Source organism: Ostrinia nubilalis, chromosome 16 (genome assembly GCF_963855985.1).
Source record: "Ostrinia nubilalis chromosome 16, ilOstNubi1.1, whole genome shotgun sequence".
Taxonomy (NCBI): Eukaryota; Metazoa; Arthropoda; class Insecta; order Lepidoptera; family Crambidae; genus Ostrinia; species Ostrinia nubilalis.
In genome coordinates, this window is record NC_087103.1 from 13,171,229 (window position 1) to 13,190,951 (window position 19,723).

The following is a 19,723-nucleotide window of genomic DNA, read 5'->3' on the forward strand; positions in this document are numbered from 1 at the left end:
TCTGGACGAAAAACTCAGAAATAATTATTGGGACTAAATATAGTTTCCTTAATTCACATTTTACCATAACCAAAGCTCAATGTCGATATCAATGGAGTATAGAAGTTATAGATAGAACTGACAAAGTTTGTATGAAAGGTCATGGGTTAAGTACTTGTGATTTACCAGTATTTACAATATTGGTAATATATTATTTATTTAATAATAATAACAGGATCACCATAGTTATTGTTAACTACTATCGCGCATTAACTTTTTAATTATGGCGAACTTCGTACCGCCTATGTTTATCAAAAATAATGCTTTCAACTAGCTCTTATAGTAATTACATAGTTGACAGTTACTAATCACTTCTACTATTATTACTGTTTTTGGAAAAACTTAAAAATCACAAGCATGATTTTTTCATTCAAAATTAGAAAATAGAAAGTAATAATTTACTTCTATTTATCGATAACAGGAAACCGCATTAGAACACGAGCCCTGCACTATGTTACGACCGGCACATGCGGCCGTACTGTGTATTTTCACGCGACTGTGGATATCGAAAGCAATAAAATACATTGCGCAGTAGTTAAGCATGACATAAAGTGGTTGCGAACTAAATCGTCAATGTACAATGTGTTTGAATTTTTATCACTACTTATTTCGATATCGCAGTAACTGTTACGGCACTGAATTCGTTCGTAAAAACGTTTGGTTTTTTTTATTTATAAGCAAAATACTAATGGTTTTGCAATACTTACATGTGGTAAATGACTCCATTGTTCCTGTAGTTCTTCGTTTCACTTGTGTTATTGCACGTAACGACATAATACAACGAAATATCGGAGAACATTTCCTCAGTACGACTGAATCGCGACTAACCTGGCTTCGCGGCCGATGTTCGTTTCTGGGCATATCGCGGAGACACGCGCCACGCCCCCGTTACACATCTATTCCCTTCTATGATCTGAGATGGCGTCGGTCTTCAGTATGGCGGGGAGGTCGTCCGGCGATATCTGCTGCTGTTGAAGCGACGCCAGCAACCGTACTAGCTATGGAGCTAGTACAGGTACTATGGAGCTAGTACAAGTACTATGGAGTATACTCACGTCGTCATACAAGTCGAAGGCGGCCAACCCGACCGCGTTGTACTATATGGCGTCGGTCTTCAGTATGGCGGGCAGGTCGTCCGGCGATATCTGCTGCTGTTGAAGCGACGCCAGCAACCGTACTAGCTATGGAGCTAGTACAGGTACTACGGAGCTAGTAATACGGAGCTAAAGCCTGGTCCGTGAGCACGTAGAATCCCGTCTAATGACCCCAAGCTACCCATCCTTATCGCTCGCGCGTAATTATATTGCTGTCGCGACTGTGCGACGCGCGCCCGCAGTGAGTATGCGAGCGCGACAGCAACATAATTACGTGCGAGCGACAAGGATGGGTAGCTTGGGGTCTTTGGACGGGATTCTACGTGCCTACGGACCAGGCTTTAGTATAAGTACTATGGAGTGTACTCACGTCGTCATACAAGTCGAAAGCGGCCAGCCCGACCGCGTTGTATATGGCGTCGGTCTTCAGTATGGCGGGCAGGTCGTCCGGCGATATCCGCTGCTGTTGAAGCGACGCCAGCAACCGTACTAGCTATGGAGCTAGTACAGGTGCTATGGAGCTAGTATAAGTACTATGGAGTGTACTCACGTCGTCATACAAGTCGAAGGCGGCCAGCCCGACCGCGTTGTATATGGCGTCGGTCTTCAGTATGGCGGGCAGGTCGTCCGGCGATATCTGCTGCTGTTGAAGCGACGCACATAGGTGAAATGTACGTAATTTGTGGCCAAAATTTAAAAAAGCAAAGTTACTCCGATTCTAAATTAGTAACCTAATATAGGAACAAGACATATGGCGCCATCTATAAATGATATTTAAAAAGTTTTACACTTTTTGTCCAGATACCCACAACATTTGATTTAAACAGTTTTTCTTGTTGAGTAATTTATTATAATTTTTAGCTCTTGTTTAACAACAACGTTTAACTTTTATTTAGTTGATATTTGGTATAAAACATATGGATTCTATACTTCCAGGTTAGTTTATTATTTCTGTATTACCAAACAGTCTACATTACTTACTATGTTATAGATATATAGGTTTGAATAGAAGTCTATATTTTAAAAGTTTATTTTTTTTAAACAGTGAAAAAGTTAATGATCAAGCGCGATCAACCCGTTTCTTTTACATATTTCGAAAGAACATATCTATGGCTTTCATATGACACCAAAATTAGCTGCGTCAAACTGCGTCACCTAAACAAAATATTGCAAAACTGACAATTTTTATGAATTTTAAAAATACTCATAATATGTTTTCAGGCAGTTCCCAGAATAGCATTCCATTAGTATTCCCTATCCTTAAGATGTAATAAAACTTTTAAAAGAACCAAAAATAACTTCTGCATCGTAATTGTATTTTTTAAAATTTATCAAATTTTTAACAAATTATTAGTAAGACTAAATACATCAATGAAAACATTTGTTACTTTTTCTTTTTAAATCACCTTTAAACTATTATTTTAGACAGACTACAGCAATATATAGGCATAAACACACTTAACGTAATTTTGGCCAACTTTTGAGCAAATTTCACCTGTGTGCGACGCCAGCAACCGTACTTGCTATGGAGCTAGTACAGGTACTATGGAGCTAGTAATCAGGAGCTAGTATAAGTATTATGGAGTGTACTCACATCGTCATACAAGTCAAAGGCGGCCAGCCCGACCGCGTTGTATATGGCGTCGGTCTTCAGTATGGCGGGCAGGTCGTCCGGCGATATCTGCTGCTGTTGAAGCGACGCCAGCAACCGTACTAGCTATGGAGCTAGTACAGGTACTATGGAGCTAGTATAAGTACTATGGAGTGTACTCACATCGTCATACAAGTCGAAGGCGGCCAACCCGACCGCGTTGTATATGGCGTCGGTCTTCAGTATGGCGGGCAGGTCGTCCGGCGATATCTGCTGCTGTTGAAGCGACGCCAGCAACCGTACTAGCTATGGAGCTAGTACAGGTACTACGGAGCTAGTAATACGGAGCTAAAGCCTGGTCCGTGAGCACGTAAAATCCCGTCTAATGACCCCAAGCTATCCATCCTTATCACTCGCGCGTCGTAATTATATTGCTGTAGCGACTGTGCGACGCGCGCCCGCAGTGAGTGTGCGAGCGCGACAGCAACATAATTACGTGCGAGCGACAAGGATGGGTAGCTTGGGGTCTTTGGACGGGATTCTACGTGCTCACGGACCAGGCTTTAGTATAAGTACTATGGAGTGTATTCACGTCGTCATACAAGTCAAAGGCGGCCAGCCCGACCGCGTTGTATATGGCGTCGGTCTTCAGTATGGCGGGCAGGTCGTCCGGCGATATCTGCTGCTGTTGAAGCGACGCCAGCAACCGTACTAGCTATGGAGCTAGTACAGGTACTATGGAGCTAGTACAAGTACTATGGAGTGTACTCACGTCGTCATACAAGTCAAAGGCGGCCAGCCCGACCGCGTTGTATATGGCGTCGGTCTTCAGTATGGCGGGCAGGTCGTCCGGCGATATCTGCTGCTGTTGAAGCGACGCCAGCAACCGCACTAGCTATAGAGCTAGTACAGGTACTACGGAGCTAGTAATACGGAGCTAAAGCCTGGTCCGTGAGCACGTAAAATCCCGTCTAATGACCCCAAGCTATCCATCCTTATCGCTCGCGCGTAATTATATTGCTGTCGCGACTGTGCGACGCGCGCCCGCAGTGAGTGTGCAAGCGCGACAGCAACATAATTACGTGCGAGCGACAAGGATGGGTAGCTTGGGGTCTTTGGACGGGATTCTACGTGCTCACGGACTAGGCTTTAGTATAAGTTCTATGGAGTATACTCACGTCGTCATACAAGTCGAAGGCGGCCAGCCCGACCGCGTTGTATATGGCGTCGGTCTTCAGAATGGCGGGCAGGTCGTCCGGCGATATCTGCTGCTGTTGAAGTGACGCCAGCAACCGTACTAGCTATGGAGCTAGTACAGGTACTATGGAGCTAGTATAAGTACTATGGAGTGTACTCACGTCGTCATACAAGTCGAAGGCGGCCAACCCGACCGCGTTGTATATGGCGTCTGTCTTTAGTATGGCGGGCAGGTCGTCCGGCGATATCTGCTGCTGTTGAAGCGACGCCAGCAACCGTACTAGCTATGGAGCTAGTACAGGTACTATGGAGCTAGTAATACGGAGCTAGTATAAGTACTACAGAGTGTACTCACGTCGTCATACAAGTCAAAGGCGGCCAACCCGACCGCGTTGTATATGGCGTCTGTCTTCAGTATGGCGGGCAGGTCGTCCGGCGATATCTGCTGCTGCTGAAGCGACGCCAGCAACCGCACTAGCTATGGAGCTAGTACAGGTACTATGGAGCTAGTAATACAGACTTACGGAGCTAGTATAAGTACTTTGGAGTATAGTACTATGGAGTATAGTACTATGGAGCTAGTACAGGTACTATGGAGCTAGTATAAGTACTATGGAGTGTACTCACGTCGTCATACAAGTCAAAGGCGGCCAACCCGACCGCGTTGTATATGGCGACGGTCTTCAGTATGGCGGGCAGGTCGTCCGGCGATATCTGCTCCTGTTGAAGCGACGCCAGCAACCGTACTAGCTATGGAGCTAGTACAGGTACTATGGAGCTAGTACAGGTACTATGGAGCTAGTACAGGTACTATGGAGCTAGTACAGGTACTATGGAGCTAGTACAGGTACTATGGAGCTAGTACAGGTACTATGGAGCTAGTACAGGTACTATGGAGCTAGTACAAGTACTATGGAGTGTACTCACGTCGTCATACAAGTCGAAGGCGGCCAGCCCGACCGCGTTGTATATGGCGTCGGTCTTCAGTATGGCGGGCAGGTCGTCCGGCGATATCTGCTGCTGTTGAAGCGACGCCAGCAAACGTACTAGCTCTGGAGCTAGTACGTTGCGGAACTGGAACAGTTCCATGAAGAGCGCTTCGGTGCAGGGCTGGGGAAAGAAATAGGGAATTAAGATAACATTGCAGGAAAATACAAGGACAGAGTAGAAATCTGTCATCAACCTCACTATTTCCGTGGATGTCGTATGAAAGTTGTCATCACATTAAACAAAAGATTCATTGTTGGACAAACTTCTACTTCGCGTCCAAAATACCAGTCTCAAGACAAGTCTTTCAAATGTGTATGTAGCCAGCAATGACATTACATACGGAACGGAGACGTGGTCGCTTACTAAGAGCTTCATAAGAAGGTTCAAGGAAAAGGCTATGGATTGTGCTTTGCTTGGAGTTTCACTACGTAGTCGAATCGGAGCTGAGGAGGTCTGAAGCTCGCAGAATTTTCATCGTTGCTGTTGAGACAGAAAAGTTCTCGAGTGGCGACGACTGACAAGGACACGTAGTGTAGGCAAGCCTCTCATTAGGTAGACTAACGATCTGGTGAAGGTCATAGGAAGCATCTGGATGCATGCTGTGCAGGATCGGTTGCTGTCGAAATCTTTGAGGGAGGTCCTCATCCAGCAGTGGACGTCATTTGACTGAAACTAAGGAACCTTGATGATGAGTGACTTACCCTCAGGCTATACTTCCAGGACTCGCCCGCCTCGTCGGTGGCGAAGCTCTCAGAATTGTCACACATAGTTCGAAGAACTGATAACCCGTTGAGGCACAAAACTAAAGAAAGAGGTGACTAAGGGAAATATGCAAACATCAAGCCTCTCCATTAAAGTGGAGAGTCTCCAACCTATTTGGTCAGCGTATAAATAAAGTTTAGGGCATCTTCTCCATTTGCCTTTTGGAGAATCGCGTTCTTGCAGTCGACAATAAAGGACCTGCTGATGATGAAGACACTTACCCTCAGGCTATGTTATGCAGGATTGCTTGTTGTAGAAATCTTGGGGGCTTTATCCAGCTGCAGCAGTGGACGTCATTTGCCTAAAAAATAAGGAACCTTGATGATGAAGACGTTGACTTACCCTCAGGCTATACTTCTAGGACTCGCCCGCCTCGTCGGTGGCGAAGCTCTCGGGCTCCGCGTCCCACAGCGCCAGGTCGTCGGCGCTGAGCACGAAGTAGTGGCTGACCAGGTGCCGGCACATGTGGCACACTGTGGTCGGGTCTAGAACCTCCATCTTGAGACATCTTCGCGTCAAAAGGATCGCAATGTCTTAAGAAAAGTCTTTAGCCAGTGTGTATAGCCAGCGATGAGATACAGGACAGACTCGTGGTCGTTTGTTTGAGCTTCATTAGAAGGCTCAAGGTCACCCAAAGGGCGCCTTGATCTTGAGACATCTTCGCGTCCAAAATACGACAGTGTCTTAAGATAAGTCTTTGACCAGTGTCTATACTCAACAAAGACATAAGAAACGGAGACGAGGTCGCTCATTATGAGCTTCATAAGAAGGCTCAAGGTCACCCAAATGGCAAAAGGCTATGGAGCTTCCCTTATTCTTCTTCCTCGGTCCCTCACTGATGGGTACTCCTCCATTTGCCTTTTGGAGAATCGCGTTCTTGCAGTCGACAATAAAGGACCTGCTGATGATGAAGACACTTACCCTCAGGCTATGTTATGCAGGATTGCTTGTTGTAGAAATCTTGGGGGCTTTATCTAGCTGCAGCAGTGGACGTCTTTTGGCTGGAACTAAAGAACCTTGATGATGAAGACACTTACCCTCAGGCTATACTTCCAGGACTCGCCCGCCTCGTCGGTGGCGAAGCTCTTAGAATTGTCACACATAGTTCGAAGAACTGATAGCCCGTCGAGGCACAAAAGAAAAAGGTGACTAAGGGAAATATGCAAACATCAAGTCTCTCCAATAAAGTGGAGAGTCTCCAACCTATTTGGTCAGCGTATAAATAAAGTGTAGGGCAGCTCCTCCATTTGCCTTTTGTAGAATCACGTTCCTGCAGTCGATGCTAAAGGACCTGCTGATGATGAAGACACTCACCCTCAGGCTATGTTATGTAGGATTGGTTGTTGTAGAAATCTTGGGGGCTTTATCCAGCTGCAGCAGTGGGCGTCTTTTGGCTGGAACTAAGGAACCTTGATGATGAGTGACTTACCCTCAGGCTATACTTCCAGGACTCGCCCGCCTCGTCGGTGGCGAAGCTCTCGGGCTCCGCGTCCCACAGCGCCAGGTCGTCGGCGCTGAGCACGAAGTAGTGGCTGACCAGGTGCCGGCACATGTGGCACACTGTGCTCGGGTCTAGCACCCCATCTTGAGACATCTTCGCGTCAAAAGGATCGCAATGTCTTGAGAAAAGTCTTTAGCCAGTGTGTATAGCCAGCGATGAGATACAGGGCAGACTCGTGGTCGTTTGTTTGAGCTTCATTAGAAGGCTCAAGGTCACCCAAAGGGCACTTTCATCTTGAGATATCTTCACGTCCAAAATACCGCAGTGTCTCAAGACAAGTCTTTCAACTGTGTTTGTGGCCAGCAATGACATTACATAAGGAACGGAGACGGACGAAACGGAACGGAGCTTACTATGAGCATCATAAGAAGGCTCAAGGTCACCCAAAGGGCACTTTCATCTTGAGATATCTTCGCGTACAAAATACCGCAGTGTCTCAAGAAAAGTCTTTGACCAGTGTGTGTAGCCAGCAAGACATACGGAACGGAGACGTGGTAGCCCATTATGAGCTTCATAAGAAGGCTCAAGGTCACCCAAAGGGCAAAAGGCTATGGAGCTTCCCTTATTCTTCTTCCTCGGTGCCTCACTGATGGGTACTCCTCCATTTGCCTTTTGGAGAATCGCGTTCTTGCAGTCGACAATAAAGGACCTGCTGATGAAGAAGACACTTACCCTCAGGCTATGTTATGCAAGATTAGTTGTTGTAGAAATCTTGGGGGCTTTATCCAGCTGCAGCAGTGGACGTCATTTGGCTGGAACTAAGGAACCTTGATGATGAGTGACTTACCCTCAGGCTATACTTCCAGGACTCGCCCGCCTCGTCGGTGGCGAAGCTCTCGGGCTCCGCGTCCCACAGCGCCAGGTCGTCGGCGCTGAGCACGAAGTAGTGGCTGACCAGGTGCCGGCACATGTGGCACACTGTGCTCGGGTCTAGCACCCCATCTTGAGACATCTTCGCGTCAAAAGGATCGCAATGTCTTAAGAAAAGTATTTAGCCAGTGTGTATAGCCAGCGATGAGATACAGGGCAGACTCGTGGTCGTTTGTTTGAGCTTCATTAGAAGGCTCAAGGTCACCCAAAGAGTGCCTCGATCTTGAGACATCTTCGCGTCCAAAATACGACAGTGTCTCAAGAAAAGTCTTTGACCAGTGTCTATACTCAACAAAGACATATGAAACGGAGACGAGGTCGCTCATTATGAGCTTCATAAGAAGGCTAAAGGTCACCAAAGGGCAAAAGGCTATGGAGCTTCCCTTATTCTTCTTCCTCGGTCCCTCACTGATGGGGACTCCACCATTTGCCTTTTGGAGAATCGCGTTCTTGCAGTCGACAATAAAGGACCTGCTGATGATGAAGACACTTACCCTCAGGCTATGTTATGCAGGATTGCTTGTTGTAGAAATCTTGGGGGCTTTATCCAGCTGCAGCAGTGGACGTCTTTTGGCTGGAACTATGGAACCTTGATGATGAGTGACTTACCCTCAGGCTATACTTCCAGGACTCGCCCGCCTCGTCGGTGGCGAAGCTCTCGGGCTCCGCGTCCCACAGCGCCAGGTCGTCGGCGCTGAGCACGAAGTAGTGGCTGACCAGGTGCCGGCACATGTGACACACTGTGCTCGGGTCTAGCAGCGCCATCTTGAGACATCTTCGCGTCCAAAATACCGCAGTGTCTTAAGATAAGTCTTTCAACTATGTTCGTAGCCATCAATGACATTACATAAGGAACGGAGACGGACGGAACGGAACGGAGCTTACTATGAGCTTCATAAGAAGGCTCAAGGTCACCCAAAGGGCGCCTTCATCTTGACATCTTCGCGCCCAAAATACCGCAGTCTCAAGACAAGTATGTGTAGCTAGCGATAACATACGGAACGGAGACGTGGTCGCTTACTAGGAGCCTCATAAAGCTCAAAGTCACCCAGAGGGCGATGTAGCGTGCTATGCTCGGAGTTTCCCTACGTAGTCGCATCGGAGCTGAGGAGGTCTGAAGCTCGCAGAATTTTCATCGTTGCTGTTGAGACAGAAAAGTTCTCGAGTGGCGACCGCTGACTAGGACACTAGTGTAGGCAAACCTCTCATTAGGTAGACTGACGATCTGGTGAAGGTCACGGGAAGCACCTGGATGCAGGCAGCGCAGGATCGGTTGCTGTCAAAATCCTTGAGGGAGGTCCTCTTCCAGCAGTGGACGTCATTTGGCTGGAACTAAGGAACCTTGATGATGGAGACACTTACCCTCAGGCTATACTTCCAGGACTCGCCCGCCTCGTCGGTGGCGAAGCTCTCGGAATTCACATAGTTCGAAGAACTGATAACCCGTTGAGGCACAAAACTAAAGAAAGAGGTGACTAAGGGAAATATGCAAACATCAAGCCTCTCCATTAAAGTGGAGAGTCTCCAACCTATTTGGTCAGCGTTTAAATAAAGTGTAGGGCAGCTCCTCCATTTGCCTTTTGGAGAATCACGTTCCTGCATTCGACAATAAAGGACGTCGGCGCTGAGCACGAAGTAGTGGCTGACCAGGTGCCGGCACATGTGGCACACTGTGCTCGGGTCTATCACCGCCATCTTGAGACATCTTCGCGTCAAAAGGATCGCAATGTCTTAAGAAAAGTCTTTAGCCAGTGTGTATAGCCAGCGATGAGATACAGGACAGACTCGTGGTCGTTTGTTTGAGCTTCATTAGAAGGCTCAAGGTCACCCAAAGGGCGCCTCGATCTTGAGACATCTTCGCGTCCAAAATACGACAGTGTCTCAAGATAAGTCTTTGACCAGTGTGTGTAGCCAGCAAGACATACGGAACGGAGACATGGTAGCCCATTATAAGCTTCATAAGAAGGCTCAAGGTCACCCAAAGGGCAAAGGGCGATGGAGCTTCCCTTCTTCTTCTTCCTCGGTCCCTCACTGATGGGTACTCCTCCATTTGCCTTTTGGAGAATCGCGTTCTTGCAGTCGACAATAAAGGACCTGCTGATGATAAAGACACTTACCCTCAGGCTATGTTATGCAGGATTGCTTGTTGTAGAAATCTTGGGGGCTTTATCCAGCTGCAGCAGTGGACGTCATTTGGCTGGAACTAAGGAACCTTGATGATGACGTACCCTCAGGCTATACTTCCAGGACTCGCCCGCCTCGTCGGTGGCGAAGCTCTCGGGCTCCGCGTCCCACAGCGCCAGGTCGTCGGCGCTGAGCACGAAGTAGTGGCTGACCAGGTGCCGGCACATATGACAGACCGTATTCGGGTCTAGCACCCTATCTTGAGAGATCTTTGCGTCCAAAATAGCGCAGTGTCTCAAGACAAGTCTTTGGCCAGTGTATGTAGACAGAAATTACATACGGGACGGACTCGTGGTCGTTTGTTTGAGCTTCATTAGAAGGCTCAAGGTCACCCAAAGGGCGCCTCGATCTTGAGACATCTTCGCATCCAAAATACCGCAGTGTCTCAAGAAAAGTCTTTGACCAGTGTGTGTAGCCAGCAAGACATACGACACGGAGACGTGGTCGCTCATTATGAGCTTCATAAGAAGGCTCAAGGTCACCCAAAGGGCAAAGGGCGATGGAGCTTCCCTTATTCTTCTTCCTCGGTCCCTCACTGATGGGGACTCCTCCATTTGCCTTTTGGAGAATCGCGTTCTTGCAGTCGACAATAAAGGACCTGCTGCTGATGAAGACACTCACCCTCAGGCTATACTTCCAGGACTCGCCCGCCTCGTCGGTGGCGAAGCTCTCGGGCTCCGCGTCCCACAGCGCCAGGTCGTCGGCGCTGAGCACGAAGTAGTGGCTGACCAGGTGCCGGCACATATGACAGACCGTGTTCGGGTCTAGCACCCCATCTTGAGACATCTTCGCGTCCAAAATATCGCAGTGTCTCAAGAAAAGTCTTTGGTCAGTGTATGTAGACAGAAATTACATACGGGACGGACTCGTGGGCGCTTGTTAAGAGCTTCATTAGAAGGCTCATGGTCACCCAAAGGGCACTTTCATCTTGAGATATCTTCGCGTCCAAAATACCGCAGTGTCTCAAGAAAAGTCTTTGACCAGTGTGTGTAGCCAGCAAGACATACGGAACGGAGACGTGGTAGCCCATTATGAGCTTCATAAGAAGGCTCAAGGTCACCCAAAGGGCAAAGGGCGATGGAGCTTCCCTTCTTCTTCTTCCTCGGTCCCTCACTGATGGGGACTCCTCCATTTGCCTTTTGGAGAATCGCGTTCTTGCAGTCGACAATAAAGGACCTGCTGATGATGAAGACACTTACCCTCAGGCTATGTTATGCAGGATTGCTTGTTGTAGAAATCTTGGGGGCTTTATCCAGCTGCAGCAGTGGACGTCATTTGGCTGAAACTAAGGGACCTTGATGATAAAGACTCACCCTCAGACTATACTTCCAGGACTCGCCCGCCTCGTCGGTGGCGAAGCTCTCGGGCTCCGCGTCCCACAGCGCCAGGTCGTCGGCGCTCAGCACGAAGTAGTGGCTGACCAGGTGCCGGCACATGTGGCACACTGTGCTCGGGTCTAGCACCACCATCTTGAGACATCTTCGCGTCAAAAGGATCGCAATGTCTTAAGAAAAGTCTTTAGCCAGTGTGTGTAGCCAGCGATGAGATACAGGACAGACCCGTGGTCGTTTGTTTGAGCTTCATTAGAAGGCTCAAGGTAACCCAAAGGGCGCCTCGATCTTGAGACATCTTCGCGTACAAAATACCGCAGTGTCTCAAGAAAAGTCTTTGACCAGTGTGTATACTCAACAAAGACATACGAAACGGAGACGTGGTCGCTCATTATGAGCTTCATAAGAAGGCTCAAGGTCACTTAAAGGACAAAGGGCGATGGAGCTTCCCTTCTTTCTTCTTTAGTCCCTCACTGATGGGGACTCCTCCATTTTCCTTTTGGCGAGGCGCGTTCCTGCAGTCGATGATAAAGGACCTGCTGATAATGAATGACTTACCCTCAGGCTATGTTATGCAGGATCGGTTGCTGTCGAAATCCTTGGTCCTCTTCCAGCAGTAAACGTCATTTGACTGAAACTAAGGGACCTTGATGATAAAGACTTACCCTCAGGCTATACTTCCAGGACTCACCCGCCTCGTCGGTGGCGAAGCTCTCGGGCTCCGCGTCCCACAGCGCCAGGTCGTCGGCGCTGAGCACGAAGTAGTGGCTGACCAGGTGCCGGCACATATGACAGACCGTGTTCGGGTCTAGCACCCCATCTTGAGACATCTTCGCGTCAAAAGGATCGCAATGTCTTAAGAAAAGTATTTAACCAGTGTGTGTAGCCAGCGATGAGTTATAGGACAGACTCGTGGTCGTTTGTTTGAGCTTCATTAGAAGGCTCAAGGTCACCTAAAGGGCGCCTCGATCTTGAGACATCTTCGCGTCCAAAATACGACAGTGTCTCAAGATAAGTCTTTGACCAGTTCTATACTCAACAAAGACATACGAAACGCAGACGAGGTCGCTCATTATGAGCTTCATAAGAAGGCTCAAGGTCACCCAAAGGGCAAAAGGCTATGGAACTTCCCTTATTCTTCTTCCTCGGTCCCTCACTGATGGGGACTCCTCCATTTGCCTTTTGGAGAATCGCGTTCTTGCAGTCGACAATAAAGGACCTGCTGATGATGAAGACACTTACCCTCAGGCTATGTTATGCAGGATTGCTTGTTGTAGAAATCTTGGGGGCTTTATCCAGCTACAGCAGTGAAGGTCATTTGGCTGAAACTAAGGAACCTTGATGATGAAGACTCACCCTCAGGCTATACTTCCAGGACTCGCCCGCCTCGTCGGTGGCGAAGCTCTCGGGCTCCGCGTCCCACAGCGCCAGGTCGTCGGCGCTGAGCACGAAGTAGTGGCTGACCAGGTGCCGGCACATGTGGCACACTGTGCTCGGGTCTAGCACCTCCATCTAGAGATATCTTGGCATCCAAAATACCTCAGTGTCTCAAGACAAGGTTCAACTGTATATGTAGCCAGCAATGACATTACATAAGGAACGGAGACGGACGGAACGGAGCTTACTATGAGCTTCAAAAGAAGGCTCAAGGTAACCCAAAGGGCCCCTTCATATTGAGACATCTTCGCGTCCAAAATACCGCAGTCTCAAGACAAGTATGTGTAGCTAGCGATGACATACGGAACGGAGACGTGGTCACTTACTAGGAGCCCCATAAAGCTCAAGGTCACCCAGAGGGCGATGGATCATGCTTTGCTTGGAGTTTCCCTACTTAGTGGAATCGGAGCTGAAGCTTGCAGAATTGTTATCGTTGCTGTTAAGACAGAAAAGTTCTCGAGTGGCGACCACTGACTAGGACACTAGTGTAGGCAAGCCTCTCATTAGGTACACTGAAGATCTGGTGAAGGTCACGGGAAGCCCTTGGATGCAGGTAGCGCAGGATCGGTTGTTGTCGAAATCCTTGAAGGAAGTTCTCATCCAGCAGTGGACGTCTTTTGGCTGGAACTAAGGAACCTTGATGATGGAGACACTTACCCTCAGGCTATACTTCCAGGACTCGCCCGCCTCGTCGGTGGCGAAGCTCTCGGAATTCACATAGTACGAAGAACTGATAACCCGTTGAGGCACAAAACTAAAGAAAGAGGTGACTAAGGGAAATATGCAAACATCAAGCCTCTCCATTAAAGTGGAGATTCTCCAACCTATTTGGTCAGCGTATAAATAAAGTGTAGGGCAGCTCCTCCATTTGCCTTTTGTAGAATCACGTTCCTGCATTCGACAATAAAGGACGTCGGCGCTGAGCACGAAGTAGTGGCTGACCAGGTGCCGGCACATGTGGCACACTGTGCTCGGGTCTAGCACCCCATCTTGAGACATCTTCGCGTCAAAAGGATCGCAATGTCTCAAGAAAAGTCTTTGGCCAGTGTATGTAGACAGAAATTACATACGGGACGGACTCGTGGGCGCTTGTTAAGAGCTTCATTAGAAGGCTCAAGGTCACCCAAAGGGCACTTTCATCTTGAGATATCTTCGCGTCCAAAATACGACAGTGTCTCAAGATAAGTCTTTGACCAGTGTCTATACTCAACAAAGACATACGAAACGCAGACGAGGTCGCTCAATAAGAGCTTCATAAGAAGGCTTAAGGTCACCCAAAGGGCAAAGGGCGATGGAGCTGCCCTTATTCTTCTTCCTCCGTCCCTCACTGATAGGGACTCCTCCATTTGCCTTTTGGAGAATCGCGTTCCTGCAGTCGATAATAAAGGACCTGCGCTGATGATGAATAACTTACCCTCAGGCTATGTTATGCAGGATTGCTTGTTGTAGAAATCTTGGGGGCTTTATCCAGCTGCAGCAGTGGACGTCTTTTGGCTGGAACTAAGGAACCTTGATGATGAAGACACTCGACAATAAAGGACCTGCTGATGATGAAGACTTACCCTCAGGCTATACTTCCAGGACTCGCCCGCCTCGTCGGTGGCGAAGCTCTCGGGCTCCGCGTCCCACAGCGCCAGGTCGTCGGCGCTGAGCACGAAGTAGTGGCTGACCAGGTGCCGGCACATGTGGCACACTGTGCTCGGGTCTAGCACCCCATCTTGAGACATCTTCGCGTCAAAAGGATCGCAATGTCTTAAGAAAAGTATTTAACCAGTGTGTGTAGCCAGCGATGAGATACAGGACAGACTCGTGGTCGTTTGTTTGAGCTTCATTAGAACGCTCAAGGTCACCCAAAGGGCGCCTCGATCTTGAGACATCGTCGCGTCCAAAATACGACAGTGTCTTAAGATAAGTCTTTGACCAGTGTCTATACTCAACAAAGACATACGAAACGGAGACGAGGTCGCTCATTATGAGCTTCATAAGAAGGCTCAAGGTCACCCAAAGGGCAAAAGGCTATGGAGCTTCCCTTATTCTTCTTCCTCGGTGCCTCACTGATGGGGACTCCTCCATTTGCCTTTTGGAGAATCGCGTTCCTGCAGTCGACAATAAAGGACCTGCTGATGATAAAGACACTTACCCTCAGGCTATGTTATGCAGGATTGCTTGTTGTAGAAATCTTGGGGGCTTTATCCAGCTGCAGCAGTGGACGTCTTTTGGCTGGAACTAAGGAACCTTGATGATGAGTGACTCACCCTCAGGCTATACTTCCAGGACTCGCCCGCCTCGTCGGTGGCGAAGCTCTCGGGCTCCGCGTCCCACAGCGCCAGGTCGTCGGCGCTGAGCACGAAGTAGTGGCTGACCAGGTGCCGGCACATATGACAGACCGTGTTCGGGTCTAGCACCTCCATTTTGGCTTGGTGCGCTTCTAGTGTTACTGGAAAGATAGTGTTTTATTAGTACTTGTTCAGTGATGAACATGATCTAGCACATAGCTGAGGTATGGGAGAGGCACGGAATGATAACATAAGTGACAGAGCATACAAGTCTGAAGCACATCTGAAGTCTCGCAGACGTTTGAAGTTTGATATCACAAAAATACCCACCTATGCCGCTTCCATGCCTGAGGCATTGACTTAGTTATGCGCTAAACTTGTAGTTTTCATAGCGTAAGCAGTAAACGATAAAACGGAGACATGTGTGAACCGGCCGTTAGTTTCACTATTTGCTAATAAGTGACGCGCTTTATTTCCAAAATAAATTAAAGACCCTTTTATTACCGGTAGATAGGACATCGGTATGTTTGTTATGGTTGTTTTTTAAATCTGATCATAGTTTATGCAGCTACAGTGACATCTACTAAACTGGTCTTGAATTTTTCTGACAAAAGACAATGCCGGAAATTGGCGTCTTTTTTTTTCGCTTGGCCATCGACCAAACCTTGTTTTTTTTATTACAAAATAGTGTAATAAACCAAACTTACTATCATATGTATACCTCTAAACTCAGTCTGAACTGAGTTACGAGCATTAGAAGTTTGATGATTTTACATACTTGCTTTTTGCGCGCAAGTTTTGTAAGAAATTGCAACAAAATAGTGACATTGTATGTGTAAACAAACAATACCATCCATTAAAGGCTCCAGACTTCAGTATGGAGCAGAATCAGCGCAATAAAAAATAGCGCAATATTTTGATTTTCAACCGACTTCAAAAAAGGAGGAGGTTCTCAATTCGACCCGTATGTTTTTTTTTTTTTCTATGTTTTTTACGCGATAACTCCGCCAATTATGAACCGATTTGAACAAATCTTTTTTCGGCGTATAGGTAATACCTCAAGGGTGGTCCCATTTAAATTTAATAATAGAAAAAACAACCCCCAAGGGTGGAAAATTGGGGATGAACTTTTTTATACGCAATATCTCCGCCGATTATAAATCAATTTGAACGTTTATTTTTTTGTTGAATAGGTATTATCAAAAGGGTGGTTTCATGCGAATTTGAACGAAATATTTCACCCCCAAGGGTGGAAAATTGGGGATGAACTTTTTTATACGCAATATTTTTAATTTTTAGTTTTTTTTGTGTTCACGCATTTGAAGTCGGTTTTATTTTTTTTAAAAGTTAATTTTGTTATCCTTCGAATGTTTTTGAAAGAATCTGCATCCAGTGAATTGAAAATAGAACGCAAAAGTAACAAAACAAATGAGTTATGGGAGTTTTTAAACTTCAAAGGAACTGCGTGATGTTGTGACGATTTGAAATAATAAGAAACCAAATATTTGGTTACGGTTTGTACGCAGTTTGCAAAAAGTGGCTCTAGTTTCTTCTGAGATACTTAAAAGCTGCTAATCAACACAATCCCTTCATCCACAGCTGTAAAAAGGCCATAGAAGGCTAATACTGCTACTAAATAAACGATAAAGATAGGTTGGTTCTTAAAAACTAAACTTGGTACCTATTAAACTGTATTTTTGTCCCTTAAAATCGTAAGAGATATGAGTTTATGTAATCAAAAAACAAAGTTTGGTCGATGGCCGCGCGAAAAAAAAAGACGCCACCTTCCATACAAAATCTGGCATTGCCATTTAATATAAACAACTAGCGGCCGCCCGCGACTTCGTACGCGTGGTTCCCGTTTTACCCCCTTTTCCCGAATTTTCTTTGCTATAAACCTCACGGAGCCCGAGACCTTTCCAACGAATGCAAAACCGTGGAAATCGGTTCGTGCGTTCTGGAGTTATAGCGTCAGGGAGGAAAACCCGACTTATTTTTATATAGTAGATTTTCGTATTTTAAAAATATGGGATATCACAAAACTCAGAAAACATTGTATTGACAGCTCATGAAAAACGAAAAAGAAATACTCACATGGCTCTTTAACCGGCTCCGTGCCTTTAGGCAGTTTGTACTCAGCGCACAAAAGCACACCTTTGACGATATTCAGGCACTGTATAGTGAACCTTTCATAGCCCAGGGTCATGCCTTGTTCCGTAAAGCAGTAGTAAAGGGCAAACTGCAGGGATGGCCTGATGAGAGGCACGTAGGAGAAAGGGTGGAAACTTAGCACCCCTAGTGCCACTTTAGTGAGGTGGATGATGAACTTCTCACATAGTTCTAGGGGGTAGATCCCGCGGCCTTTGAGGAGCTTGCCTGGAACAAACACGTAATAAAATCAATTTTAACACAGTCATACTCATAACATATTAGGAGTGTTACATTCGTGGGTTTCCATTAGTTCACATGATTTTTACATATTAACCCTATCAGGTTTAGCAATATTTTCATAGGTTTTCAACCATATGACAGCATAAAGTTAAAATTATTATGAGATCTGGAACTGGCGAAAATTTATGATTTAAAATCTAAAATTAATAGAAAAATTCCAGACACATATTCATACTAATTAATCGCATCTTGTTGTATAATTGGGTGCTACAGTAAATTCTAATCACAAACAAGAGTAAAATAGTAAGACACGGGTCTCGCTCTGCTTGTGACCACGGCTGCAGCATCGCAGTCGAAACGTCAAGCCGTGAGTACATAATGTAACTCATTAATAAGAGTAGGCACACACCGTTGATTTTTAGTTGGCCGATAGTTGTGCCCGATTTTAAATTATATGAAGAATCGGCCAAATCGAATCGGCGTAGTGTGCGCACTCCCATACATGCCCATACTGATCAACTGCCCGACTAAACTATCGGCCGACGAAAAATCAACGGTGTGCGCCTACTCTTAACGTCGCGTTAAGACCCGTGTCTTACTATTTTAGTTAAAATGGAAAGCAAAAGTTTAAAATCTTATAACACAAACAAGAGATTAAAAGCCTTCTGAATATTTTACGATCAGTGTCTTGAGTATGGTATCTAAAGTAGTTGTAAAAAGTGCTATTTTGTTGCAACAAAATGTAGCCTAATTACGCTTTCAACACTATTTCTTAATAAAATCACACAGTCATAACTCTATTAAATATCATGCAGCAAAATGTAGCCTGATATACTAACAAGAATATTTCTTATCAGTCATACTCTCATAAAGTTACAATTTTAGTACATAAAGTCATAGTAATACTCACGGCACTCCAAGCTAGTCTTTGCCCTGTCAAACACCACATTCAAGAAAGCGACCGCATCCTGGCTCTCGTGTGCCTTCTTGAACCCAAAGACGGTGAGTTTCCTCAATATCCTGAGGCAGAGGAGCGCCTTCTCCAGATGTTCCGTTATCAGCTCGGTGGCAGCGCCCTCTTGGATGTTACGGAGGAAAACTTCAGTGTTCTCGTGCCAGAGGTTTAGGATGAACGCGTATACGGAGTTTGTTAGCTCCTGAAACAAGGATAGTCAAAATTAAAATAGTGTATCTCTGTGGTAATCTGTAAGTAAAGATAGGACAATCCATTGAGTACCTGAAAGGACAAAACCTAGCTAACTACCTAGCTTCAATAATCGATTTTCTAGGGGACAACATGAAGGGCAACTTACGCACTTAATCTACGTGACATTGCAACGTTTCCCAATTCCGCGAAGTTTTTATCGAGTGATGATGACAATCATATTTACGCGGAAAACATGTTGCTAGTTCCCACTCCTTTAGCGCCCACATTAAGGAGACAACACATATTCTTGTTTTTGTCTCGGTTTCACATACTTGCTTGTGAAAACATTTCGTGAATAGTCGCTTCATTTGTTGTTTCATAAAAAGGTATTCAAACTCCCGCTCATAAACATTTTTGTAATTTATCATTCTTGAAGATTTACTTAAACAGTAAATTGCATAAACATCATTCAAGAAATACGTAAATAGTATATTGAACTATATTGCATGAAATTCACCAACATACCTGAAAAATTCTCCTATCACCAATCATTCTCTTGGAGGCCAAAGCCTTGACCAAGTGGTGGAAGATCAGCAAAGATCTATGCTGCACTAAGGGCTGCGGCGCCTTCAAGGCTCCGATAAGATCTGGCACTAGGTTGGGCCAGTTCGTTGGGCAATCAAACCTGGAACAAAACATATTTACTAATGTCTGCTCTTTACTTTTTGTAAATTTTTAATTAATGAAGTAAAAATAGTAAGGTAAAAAAATTAAAAAAGCAATTTCAAATAAACTTTCATCCCCTACTTCCTTTTAGGGAACTAAATTCGAATCTGGGGGCACGGCAGTGCCCCCACCAAGTCGAGCAAAAAAGCGGCACGGCCGTACCATCCTTTTCTCGAAGCAATTCAGG

General features: G+C 46.2%; 1 protein-coding gene across 1 annotated transcript in view; it reads right to left on the bottom strand.

Moving 5' to 3' along the window:
* Positions 1 to 19,723, bottom strand: part of LOC135079561 (uncharacterized) — a 38,769-nt gene that overhangs the window by 14,494 nt on the left and 4,552 nt on the right. Inside the window, exons 4-31 of the mRNA XM_063974213.1 lie at positions 19,336 to 19,495; positions 18,574 to 18,820; positions 17,367 to 17,648; positions 15,252 to 15,433; positions 14,559 to 14,723; positions 13,884 to 13,995; positions 13,654 to 13,766; positions 12,916 to 13,071; positions 12,225 to 12,389; positions 11,542 to 11,697; positions 10,850 to 11,014; positions 10,273 to 10,437; positions 10,023 to 10,098; positions 9,407 to 9,519; positions 8,654 to 8,809; positions 7,962 to 8,126; positions 7,103 to 7,267; positions 4,849 to 5,031; positions 4,549 to 4,641; positions 4,277 to 4,399; positions 4,083 to 4,175; positions 3,903 to 3,995; positions 3,497 to 3,619; positions 3,317 to 3,409; positions 2,908 to 3,000; positions 2,728 to 2,820; positions 1,684 to 1,776; positions 1,500 to 1,626 (exon numbers count right to left, since the gene is read on the bottom strand). Coding sequence (XP_063830283.1) covers positions 1,500 to 1,626; positions 1,684 to 1,776; positions 2,728 to 2,820; positions 2,908 to 3,000; positions 3,317 to 3,409; positions 3,497 to 3,619; positions 3,903 to 3,995; positions 4,083 to 4,175; positions 4,277 to 4,399; positions 4,549 to 4,641; positions 4,849 to 5,031; positions 7,103 to 7,267; positions 7,962 to 8,126; positions 8,654 to 8,809; positions 9,407 to 9,519; positions 10,023 to 10,098; positions 10,273 to 10,437; positions 10,850 to 11,014; positions 11,542 to 11,697; positions 12,225 to 12,389; positions 12,916 to 13,071; positions 13,654 to 13,766; positions 13,884 to 13,995; positions 14,559 to 14,723; positions 15,252 to 15,433; positions 17,367 to 17,648; positions 18,574 to 18,820; positions 19,336 to 19,495 — 3,950 coding nt within the window. The remainder of the gene's footprint in view (positions 1 to 1,499; positions 1,627 to 1,683; positions 1,777 to 2,727; positions 2,821 to 2,907; positions 3,001 to 3,316; positions 3,410 to 3,496; positions 3,620 to 3,902; positions 3,996 to 4,082; positions 4,176 to 4,276; positions 4,400 to 4,548; positions 4,642 to 4,848; positions 5,032 to 7,102; positions 7,268 to 7,961; positions 8,127 to 8,653; positions 8,810 to 9,406; positions 9,520 to 10,022; positions 10,099 to 10,272; positions 10,438 to 10,849; positions 11,015 to 11,541; positions 11,698 to 12,224; positions 12,390 to 12,915; positions 13,072 to 13,653; positions 13,767 to 13,883; positions 13,996 to 14,558; positions 14,724 to 15,251; positions 15,434 to 17,366; positions 17,649 to 18,573; positions 18,821 to 19,335; positions 19,496 to 19,723) is intronic.